This window comes from Pyricularia pennisetigena, chromosome 6, assembly GCF_004337985.1.
Source record: "Pyricularia pennisetigena strain Br36 chromosome 6, whole genome shotgun sequence".
In the NCBI taxonomy this organism is placed as follows: Eukaryota; Fungi; Ascomycota; class Sordariomycetes; order Magnaporthales; family Pyriculariaceae; genus Pyricularia; species Pyricularia pennisetigena.
Window position 1 is genome coordinate 2057314 of NC_043744.1, and position 11424 is coordinate 2068737.

The 11424-nt window shown below is 50.3% G+C and overlaps 4 protein-coding genes across 4 annotated transcripts; 3 read left to right on the forward strand and 1 right to left on the reverse strand.

The window, feature by feature from the left end:
- Positions 1–2709: 2709 nt before the first annotated feature.
- On the reverse strand, positions 2710–3110 carry PpBr36_04425 (uncharacterized protein; the record flags this gene model as incomplete). The annotated part of the gene is made up of 3 exons (XM_029891585.1): positions 2710–2733; positions 2820–2901; positions 2989–3110. The coding sequence occupies 3 exons, from the start codon at positions 3108–3110 to the stop codon at positions 2710–2712; spliced, it is 228 nt and encodes a 75-aa protein (XP_029749102.1).
- Positions 3111–3761: 651 nt separating this feature from the next.
- On the forward strand, positions 3762–4349 carry PpBr36_04426 (uncharacterized protein; the record flags this gene model as incomplete). Its single annotated transcript, XM_029891586.1, has 2 exons — positions 3762–3822; positions 3916–4349. 2 exons carry the CDS (start codon positions 3762–3764, stop codon positions 4347–4349), a joined length of 495 nt encoding a protein of 164 aa, XP_029749499.1.
- Positions 4350–5851: 1502 nt separating this feature from the next.
- PpBr36_04427 (uncharacterized protein) lies at positions 5852–7255 on the forward strand (the record flags this gene model as incomplete). The annotated part of the gene is made up of 1 exon (XM_029891587.1): positions 5852–7255. One exon carries the CDS (start codon positions 5852–5854, stop codon positions 7253–7255), a length of 1404 nt encoding a protein of 467 aa, XP_029749103.1.
- A 708-nt stretch (positions 7256–7963) lies between these two features.
- PpBr36_04428 (uncharacterized protein) lies at positions 7964–9835 on the forward strand (the record flags this gene model as incomplete). Its single annotated transcript, XM_029891588.1, has 5 exons — positions 7964–8107; positions 8203–8970; positions 9037–9368; positions 9462–9591; positions 9749–9835. 5 exons carry the CDS (start codon positions 7964–7966, stop codon positions 9833–9835), a joined length of 1461 nt encoding a protein of 486 aa, XP_029749087.1.
- Between the last annotated feature and the right edge of the window lie 1589 nt (positions 9836–11424).

Consider the following 11424-nt stretch of genomic DNA (forward strand, 5'->3'; position numbering starts at 1 on the left):
AAAAAAAAAAAAAAAAAAAGACACGGGAAAAGAAGCATAAAGACCGACACAGCCCTCGAGTCGCGTGTTCGGCACATGTTCAGTGTCGTCTGTTTTGGATATAGATGGTTGTTGCGCCACTGCAGCGTTGCGCTGCTCGCGACGCAATGTACGGTGCGGTACCGGCGGTTCGTGGATGAATCGAAATTTGAATCACTTCTTTCATTCTTTGTCTTTTGTCGGTGTGCACTCCATGGCACATACCTCAGACAAAATTTGGAGTATATCGATGGATCGACGTTCGACTCTTGCCGCGCTGCGCCGCAAATTTTTTTTTTTTTTGTTTGCTTCCAAAGTAGACAGCAGCCAAAAGGTGTCTTCTTGGAATTCCCGATTTGGTGCAGCCCGGTGCACACAGTACGCCTGTGAAACTTGATGAGGTGGTATTAAGACAAAACCAACCAGATTATTCAGGCCTCTCCCCTCCCTCTGCTTTCCCAATTTTGGATGGCGATAAAACAAATTTACATTCTATTTTCTTTGGATCAACCATCAATCAACAAGGAAGGTATCATGCACTCGTTTCCGCGGCCATTCCGATGGTTTGTTTCAAACACGATCGCAGACATCCACCTACTCATCGCCGCCGGCAACAATGCACAAAGCGGTGGGGCTTATTATGCTGTATTGGCCAATATTGAAACCCAAGCACGACTGGTTTCTGTGATTGTATTGCATTACTGCGCAGCAATAAGTGTAATTCACATGGGGCCAAGGTAACGAACGGTCTTTTTGTGGTGGTGATTTCGGGGCGGATCCATTCAACGACTCCGTTATAGTGCCAAGACTTAAGATATACTACGTTGCTATGAATAACTGTCGCCCCGGTCAGAAGCAAGAGGATAGAGGAAAAAAGAAAGATGACAAGGGCGTCTGTTTCGTCTGATCCAGCCTGTCCGTTCTTGACTAGGTGGTTCGAAGCAAATACCCATACCGCTTCTGATTTACAGACAAGCGTCGAACCATACATCCATCTATCATTCCTTCTGGTCCAATATCTTGACCCGATCCACCAGAGCCCTGATTATGTATTTTCCATGTTTCGCCCTCCCATGCTTGCCGTGTTCTGTATTTACCTGCCTTTGCCGGTCTTGGTGCTTAAGATAATATTCTGGCCCTTTTCCTGCAGCTTTCAGGACCAGAAACACCGCCATCTGGTCTCCATGGGCCACCCAGGGGTTTGACAAATATTTCAAACCAACCCGCGATCTGCCCCCCCCAGCTGGTCCCCATGTTGTGGCAAACCGTCAATCGCCGCAATGGAGCCCGACAGACCTTGCCCTTGCCCTCAAGTTCCTCCTATTTTCTCCTGCGCTAAAAGTGACAACGTCGCATTTAACTTGGGCTTTTTTCCGTCTGTGCATGTCTTGCACGGCTTACTTGGCCGCCTGCGAGCATGAATCGCCGATGTCCACAGTAGGCAAAAGCTCTACCGCTTGCGTGTGATTATTTGGGCTTGCTCCCGCCAGAGACGTGGTGTTTACGTAGTACGCCCGCCGTATGGGCCAAATGGGGGAGGCCTTGTCCAAATCTTTGTTTCAAGGAGTTCAGCAGCACGTCATCCTCTCGGCTCTAGGTTTTCGATGTTAGCTTTGCAATATGCAGCAGTGAAATCGTCCTAGGAACTATCTTGGATTCGTACTATCTTAGATCCGTGGCTTCTGGGTGAAAGGACAGCGATGTACGTACTAATGGGAGTACGGCTGTGCAAACAACAAATCGGATGTCACGCGGTATCAGGCCATCGATGTCTCAACACACCATTAGCATTGTATCTATTGCTGTCACTGAATAGTGCTGTATCGCGAACACTGTTATATCCGAATCAATCTTCAGAGGTAGTTGAGGAATATCTCAAGACCGAGAAATAAAATCATCCCCACAAGTAGCCCCGTTGAAATAGTCCTGAATAGCCATTCTCTTACAAAAATGAAGGCGGTACACGACAATGTGTTATAAATAAAACGAGAAAAAAAAAAGGCCCGATATGAATATATGTGATTACATTAGTCATATTTAAACACATATATATGTTGGCTTATAAACCGTAACATGCACATGGCCTAAAGGACCCCAATTCCCCCTACTTGGCATGAGGCTAGTTTGAGAGACGTCAGGAACCATGCCAGTGTTCTATCATTTTCCGTCGTATCTGAGTTGGACATAAGCGTGTCAATACGAGGCCCGTTTCCAACCACGCCATCACTAGGTGTACTGTACGTCTGGTCTGCCATGAGGCCCTCCATCCAACCGAGATGTATGTGCCCTCCGCCATCAAGCTTACATTGCCCCGGTAATGGGTGATCGGAAGGCTGCAACCAGTCAAAGGTGCCTAGACCCTCAGAAACACTCGAACCGCTCTGATCACATCCTCCATAACCCTGATGGTGAGCCAATATGAAATGTCGTTGCGACCTGAAATTTTAAACCAGATGTTGAATTGTCCACCGAGCTCGCATACCTCCCCTCCGCGGCAGTATTCACTGCACCATTCGAGTAGCTCGAAGAAACCTAGGATGACGCCGAGATGGCTAGTTCGACTTCAAGGAAGCTGATCACCCCAGGGGAAAGTTCGTGATAAAGCACCCGAACCATAGAACTCCGGAACACCTGAACATCCCAAACCCAAGAAGCGCTGCATGAGAAAGCCAATCCTCTGTCGGACCGCGCTTAGTTACCGATCACCTCGAAGATCTGGTACCTTGGTATGGTGGCGTCAGCAGACAGATCATTTGCTGGGCAACATGCCGTATGTAAAGAAGGAAAGGGACAAGTCTGACCGCCATAACGAAACAACATATACTGATGTACGGGCTTAACCGTTCCCCTACTCTCGCAAACTTCCAGAATATGCCCATGAACCTGTATCCGACAGCAAGTCAGCTATTCCCGCGCAGTTTCAACATCCATATAGATATATGAGCGTAGATATAGCCTTTCCAAGCTCACCCTTCTTTTCTGTTGTCCAACAAGGCCGGGAAGATGGCGTGGACATAGGTGCTCGTGCAGATAAGGAGAAGAATCACAAGTAGAAGTGATTGAAAGTTGAAGAGGGCGGCCTGATTACGCATTTTGATCATATAGCACAAGCTTGTTAGCATACGTATCTTTCGAGATAGTGTCCCATTTACTAGAGCCAGGGGACTGACCATGGCAGGCGAGGTTGATTGAGGACTGTGGCGCGGGGTCGTGAGCCAGGCTGATGAGAAACGGTCGGATGCTCGATACAAGATCGTCTCGGTGTCTTGTCAAGGTCGGCAGAGCTCTCGGGGTGGTGGAATCTATTGTCGGCGCAAGCTGGTTCGCTTGGTGGTTGCGACTTCAACAAAGCTGTTGTCATCAAGAGCACAGGCCAGCAAGCTGTTGGGATGAACGATAGTGTAGCAGGAATTAGGTACCGGCATACTGTAAATTAGGCTAATGGTACCTCTGCGCTTCGCTGCACACTGTGGGGTTATCTGGGGTCAAGCCCCACTAAGACTTCAGCCTCCGCGTCGCGATTCTACAGCTGTGCAGTAAAAATGATTCCGACGTCATGAAAGTTTAATAACTTTGGCGAACAAATACCAGTTTACCCACGCTTTCTCTGCTCCACATACGGAGGGTGCAAAAGTATTTTGAAAGATCTTGTCGATTTACCACACGAATCACTCGCATCTCTTCAACAGGATTTCAGCGACCGACTACCAGCCTCGACGCTAACCTGCAGATTCGATTTCAAGATGGAGCCAAGAGCACGCGCCGGCAAAAATGTCGGGAAGATGAACTTTGGCAATGCCGAGTGTAAGAGCCAGCGATGACATTCAGCTCACCATGGCGATTCGAAGTGACATTTGAACACGGAGCTCACATGATATACCTTATCCACCCTACCAGTATCTTCCCTCCTCTACGGCTGCGGCGACGTGCGACAACCACTCCCCGAGACGATCAAAGTCATGGACGAGATAGCAACGGAGTTCATCCAGGGCCTCTCATTCGAGGCGACGCGCGTGGCGCAGTATTCTGGCCGCCAAAAGGTCAAGTACCAGGACTTTGAGTTCGCCTTCCGCCGCAACCCGCTGCACCTGGGCAAGGTGCAGGAGATGTTTGAGCTCAAGAAGCAGGTCACGGAGGCGCGTAAGATGCCGGGGATAGACGACGATTCGCTTCTCAAGGAGGCGAAGCAGCTCGCGGGCGAAGTCGACGCCAGCACGACTGGCCGCGGAGGCAAGAAGCGCAAGATCGCAGCTGTGCAGGAGGAGGAGGAGCTCGGAGAGGGCGACGACGACGTTCTGGACGAGCCGGAGACTGTTGGGAAGAAGCGCTAGAGGCGCCGCACGAAGTGATGTTGTGGTCGTTGGTAGCTCAGCTGCCTGGATCGGTTCCACGCAGTTCAGTTGGACACACCACCATACTTCTTTTCTCCAAGTATCCGTTCACCGTCATCATATTTCTCGATGCGGCCGGCTCTGGTTTAGGGCTTTTTGTTCGTCGGCCCGTTTCCGGTACGCTTGTTTGGCGTTGTTTTTTTTTTTTTTTTTTGTTTTTTTTTTATTCGTGTTGGGATTGCATAGCGAGGTGTTCAGGTCATGGGTCGTTATTTTCGAGCTAGTTAGCTCAGGGACCTGGGTTACGGTCATAGCATACGGGTACGGCATTTCCAGCCTCAGTCGTACGGTAATTTTTTTTTGCCAACGTATATCGTGCTTTTTGGTGGCATGTACGTGATTGGTCTTGAATGAAGCAACAACTAGGTTAGGTACATTACCGACACCATTACTGCCTTACCTAAGATATGCAAGCCAGGCCTGGCACCAGTCCAGTAGCGCCGGGATAATTCGAGTGTCTCCCTTATTCTATTGACATATGGTACAGGGAGGAAATCAAAACCTGACATCCCTTAAACCTACCGAGATAAACTCCCTACCTAAGCCAATCTCCTCACTAGGCTAACCCTTCACCCATCTGGCTTTCAATACAGTATTGCTACTTCTCCGCATACTTTAGGCTATAATATCTCCTTATCTCCCACAAGAAGCAACACGATGAGAGCTTGCATCCGCCGTTCTGCAACGGAGCAAGGAGGGAGCCGGCGCTAACAATTACTGAACCAGCCCAGGTCCGTTGCGAGATCGGCCCCCCACACACACATCACGGGTGGGGCATGGCAGGCACGGGAATCAAGCTCAGCAGGCAGGAGGTGTTGGGGCCAACCAAAAAAACTCCGTTGACCGAGCTTACCAGGCCACGCCACCCCGGAACGGAGGTAATCAAGCGAGCTAGTCTCGGGCCATTTACTGTGCATCTGACAGTATTGGACGCACAAGATAAAGGTTTGTAGGTGAATCATCGCCTTGCATTTAAGTGTGTGTGTGTGTGTGTTGTTCGCCAGACTTCGCGCGGGAAGCGTCGCCGACCAAACCCCGACCTGGCTAACATGTGAGTTTGGGGTAAGGTCTGAATTTTGGCCAAGGCATGCAATGTATGCGGAATACGGTACTATTTGCCTTCCCTCCACGAGAAGACCGTCTACTTTTCCACCCTGTGTTACCCTCTACTGTGGCGAGAAAAAAAAGAGAAAAAGTCCTTGGACATTGGTACTCCATACAAAATATTTGTTCAAGATTTCTTCTATTCGATTATATTTGCACAGCAAATGCTATCAGTGTTGGAAATCCATCCTTTCCCTGCTCATAAAGTCACCCTTTGGTTTGTGGCGAATTGTGTATTGATTGCCTTTTATTCAAATCCATATATGCTTAAATTTGAATGACCAACCAGACTCTGTGCCTACACCTTCTGTTTTGATCTTGATTCTGTCTTTGCTATCATGGCGTCTTCGGAGGATCAAACCAACGGCGCCCAGGTCAAAGCATTGTCCAACCCAATGGAGACCAGCCATAGCAGTCTGGATACACAAGATCCGAGGCTTGTAACCAGGGGCCGAAAGGTGAATTACCAAGACGAAAGAAATACAGATTCACTGGGTCAAGAGCAGCTGCGGCAGCTCTCACTCAGCCCCTTTTCCGAGTTTGTGCGACCCTCCCCTCCACGGTCCCGAAGCACCGTCTCGGGATCCAGGCCCCGACAATCTGAACGAACCACCTGGATGGCCCGGATCGGCCCTAGCTTACACAACACATGGTTAGGCCACCGGGCTGTCTTGCTGATGCTCCTGGCCCAGTTCTTTGGCAACTCGATGAACCTGTGCGCGCGGATCCTGGAGCACGAGGAGGAGGGAGCGATGCACCCAACGCAGCTGCTCTTCGTGCGGATGGCCATAACCGTCGTCTTCGCCAACTTGTACATGTGGTGGGCCAAAACGCCAGATGCCCCTTTCGGTAAGCCTGGCGTCAGGTGGCTGCTGCTGGCGCGCGGCGTGACGGGCTTCTTTGGCATCTACGGCATGTGGTACTCCATCATGTATCTGCCCCTGGCTGAGGCTACCGTCATAACGTTCCTGGTGCCGTGCGTAACCGGCTATCTATGTCACCTCGTGATCCACGAGCCTTTCACCCGGAAGGAGCAGGTTGCGTCGTTCATCGCCTTGATCGGCGTGGTGCTTATCGCCAGACCGGCTGCTCTGCTGGGGCCCGATGAGGACCCTTCGACGGCCGAAACGAGTGCGACTGGCGGGAATCTTGGGGAGGGTGATGACATCACACCAGCTCAGCGTCTGGGCGCCATCGCAGCCGCGCTGGTAGGCGTCTTGGGAACCGCAGGTGCCTTCTTGAGCATCCGGCATATCGGACCGCGTGCACACCCTCTCGTGTCGGTCAACTACTTTTCCGTCTTTTGCACGGCAGTGTGCGCCGCCGTGCTCGCCTTCGCACCGATCCTCAACATCGGGCAGCCGGACCTGCGCTTCGAGCTGCCACAAGGAGCGTGGCAGTGGTTCCTCCTGATCACGGTGTGCATCTGCGGGTTCCTGACGCAGTTCCTGCTCACTGCCAGCCTGGGCGGCGGAGAAAAGTCCAACAGGGCGACGGCCATGGTATACACGGGGATGCTGTTTGCTTCCGCGTTCGACAAGTGGGTGTTTGGGATCGAGATGGGCCTGCTGAGCGTCGTGGGCTGTGGCCTCATCATTGGGAGCGCCATGTGGGCAGCCCTGTCAAAGAAGGAGGCCATCCCGGAGACGAGCGCAGATGACGTTGAGGCTGCACTTGCGTTGGAAAGTGGTGACGCTGAGGTAGTCCATCTGCTTGATGAGGATGAAATTGACGATGATTAGGATATATGTGCGAGTCCGAGGGTCGGCTTGGATAAGTAGTAAGTGCAGCCAAAGAGAGAAACGTCAATAGACTGTGTTTTCTTATCAGCAGTGATACACTAGCAATATATATTGATATAACTTGTCCCGTTTATCTTATTCAAGTTCGCCAGAACACATATTTAGGCGTAATTGTGCACCTACGTTCGACCAGATCGATCTCAAGAAATTCGTGGGACAGAAGCAGAGACATGCACCACTTTGAACATTTCTCCTATGCTTTAGGGCCAACATTTGGTCAATCAATCCATGCCCGATCTGCTTTTGAAGGCTTACCTCCAGAACTAAGATACTTGATGTACAAAAGCAAACAAGCTCGCGCGAGAGGGGAATAAAAAAGACGTTGTTGGTAGTATGGGGAAGGAGAATGGAACCACGTGATCACGAGCTGGAGATTACGTCGCGTCCCGACTTTTTTGTGAATCGCAACGGTTCCATTGTCAAGTGAATTTTGGAGTGGGACTCCACGGGCGCGACAGCTTGAAGATCCCCAACTTCTGTAATTTGCGCCAAACAACAAGCAAGTCCACGAGAACACGACGACATTAACGACGACATATCCATCGACTAGTAATCCGTCTAAATCGCCATTCAATTGACAGATAACATAATCGTCACTTCTCACACCCCCTTCTAAACAAGGCGCCGCGTCGCCGCCAAACTTTCACGATGGTGCAAATCAGCGAAGTAAAGGGCAACAGCCGCGAGAACCGCACGGCAGCACACACCCACATCAAGGGCCTGGGATTAAGATCGGATGGCACAGCAGACAATCAGGGTTCTGGCTTTGTCGGCCAACAGACTGCGCGCGAGGTTGGTTTTATATGCCTGCAGCTCTGCTGATTCAATACCTTGAGATACCTGACTGGGGCACGGCGAGCTGACAATACCACACCACCCACGGCTAGGCATGTGGCGTCGTTGTCGACCTGATCCGATCGCACAAGATGGCAGGCAGGGCAGTCTTGCTGGCCGGCGGCCCCGGCACCGGCAAGACGGCGCTTGCGCTCGCCATCAGTCAGGAGCTGGGCACAAAGATACCTTTCTGCCCGATAGTTGGCAGTGAGATCTACTCGACCGAAGTGAAGAAGACCGAGGTGCTGATGGAGAACTTCCGCCGGGCGATTGGTCTCAAGGTCCGCGAGACGAAGGAGGTGTATGAGGGCGAGGTCACGGAGCTCACGCCTGAGGAGGCCGAGAACCCGCTAGGTGGCTACGGCAAGACTATCAGCACTCTGTTGATTGGCCTCAAGAGCGCAAAGGGTCAGAAGAAGCTGAGGCTGGACCCGAGCATATACGAGGCGATACAGAAGGAGCGCGTCACCGTTGGTGATGTCATATACATTGAGGCCAACACGGGCGCCTGCAAACGGGTGGGCAGGTCTGATGCGTACGCGACCGAGTTCGATCTCGAGGCGGAGGAGTATGTCCCCATACCGAAGGGCGAAGTGCACAAGAAGAAGGAGATTGTTCAAGATGTGACTCTGCATGACCTGGATGTCGCCAACGCGCGGCCACAGGGAGGCCAAGATATCATGTCAATGATGGGTCAACTCATGAAGCCCAAGATGACTGAGATCACTGACAAGCTGCGAGGCGAGATCAACAAGGTCGTGAGCAAGTACATCGACCAGGGTGTTGCTGAGCTTGTGCCCGGTGTCTTGTTCATTGACGAGGTTCGTTTCCCACAAGCAAATATCGATTCACTGAAAAGTGTCACTGACAACTCTTTGCCGATGTAGGCGCACATGCTCGACATTGAGTGCTTTACCTACTTAAATAGGGCACTGGAGTCGTCGATCTCGCCCATAGTCGTCCTGGCGTCAAACCGCGGCATGACCAAGATTAGGGGGACTGATGACCTTGTGGCAGCTCATGGAGTCCCACCCGACTTCCTTGCCCGTCTGCTCATCATCCCAACGATGCCCTACGATGCCGAAGAGATCAAGCGCATTGTCAAGCTCAGAGCCAACACCGAGGGCGTTGCAATCTCGGAAGCAGCCATTGAAAAGATTGCAGAGCACGGCGTCCGTATCAGCCTGCGATACTGTTTGCAGCTGCTGTATCCGTCGAGGTATGCAATTACTGCCTAATCTGAATGATGACGCATACCACTACAAAACACACATTTGTTGGAGCAGACGCTAACCAGATTCTCTGCATCCAGCATTCTTGCGCGGGTCAATGGCCGCAAGGAAATCGACGTCAAGGACGTCGCCGAGTGCGAGGAATTATTTCTCGATGCACGACGAAGCGCCTCCTTACTGGCTAGTGGAGACACCGCCAGCGGATTCATCGTATGAACAAGAGGGTCTCGACGAGGAGAGTTTTTTCTTTTTTTTTTTTTTTTGTGGGTGGGGAACAAAGCCTGTGTGTAATTAGTAGCATGATTCTATGTACCTTTGTCTGATGCATAATGGATTACTGGGTAAATTCCTGAGCAATGATTTCTAGCTTAGACGCAAATTGGAGAACAAACGGCACCAGACGGGAGGCCAATTTCCCATTGTCCAGGACGTGAGACAGGGAGAAAGGGAATAGAGTCAAACGAGACTACCGGCCCTATTTAATGATTAAAGGAGAAAAGAGACAACAAAATACCAATCTCAGAAAGGACAAATGCAAGGCCAGAAGTCAAGAAGAGAAAAGTGCCCTTGTTGAGAAACCACGCTTTGTTTAGTGACATGTTCAGTCTCAATTCTCCTATTCCGGATTGGGAAATTGTGATGGTTGGCTGTTTGCATTGTGGTACCCCAGTTGTCTCTAATCGACGGCAGCCAGTCGGAGACTTCTAACGTTCAACGGCAAAGGAAGGATTTGGCTGATCTCTTTTTGTCCACAGCAACGGAAACGTATTTATGTCAACGGCCTCGAGAATGAGTGTATTTTGGTAACGACACTGGACTGACATTGTCTTTGTTTTGTAGGCAGTGACATGCATTCCAGTCAAAAGAAAGAAAGAATCAAAAAAAAAAGGAAAGGGGGGAAACGGAAAATCTGCAGCGTACATTCCAAAGACCCATGACCACGATTGGGGGAAGGGAGGAAGTCAGGAATTGTCAGCACATAGTAGTGGCTTAGCTTGGAAACCAAATTTACAGAACTTGATTAAATTGTTATGCACATCAAGATATTACTTGTCACTTTATCTACAAAAGAGAGAAAAGGAAAGTTAATCTGAGGAGAAAGAAGCAAGGAACAAAAAAAACGACAACAAGTCCATACCAGAGACAATACCTGGCCTGGAGTAGCCTCCGGTCCTCAACAAGTCCGCGAACAGCAAACGGTCCTGTATCGGGAGACAAAGAAACATGTAAAAGGTATGGGCTTGGCAACGGCTTAAGATCATTGCATTCCCGAGACAGATGTACAGAGTATGCGGTCACTCGGTGTACACCTTTGATCTATGCCCTTTCATTCTCGGCGAGGCGAGCTATACAACGGGAGCTAGCTTATCCCAGTTCACTCATACTTGCTGAAAGCATCTATCAATGCCGTAATGTATGCAGTCCTGCTCCCTCTCCCCACCTGGACAGCTTTTGACATGACGACAAAGAAGACGGGCCCCTACTCACCCCAGGCTATTATTCACTCTATGGTTATAGAACTGATAGAGAGTAAGAAAGGCAAAGTAGACATCTTGTCAATGATCCTCTGTCTGCTGGTATAGCTATCAAGGGTTGGTATGTTTTTTTTTCTTTTTCTTTTCTTTTTGCGCGGAAAACGGACATCTCGACGACCACCAAGACAAAGACGACAATCAGAACAAGGAAAGCACCCGATCAACATGTCAGTGGTCATCTAAGAATTCTCAACTCAACCTCACTCAACTCGGAATTTTCAACTTGTGCTTCTTTTCTTGCTTTCTCTCCCATTCTCATCTCGTCTACTCTCACCATATCGATCTGTCATATTACTCAAACGCCAACGACAAAAAAAAAGTGACAGTATACCGCAGCTCCCCGCTCAAGCTGGACACAACCTTGCCGTAACCAGCCGCCTAGCATCCGCCCGCCCCTGATCTTCACCGTCTTATATTTCTGATACTCTACAGACAGGTCCTTTTCACTTGTCCGCTGTCCGTTTGCCTGAGTGGTTTCAACTGCAGGGTCATTGTCCCTCTTCCCCCA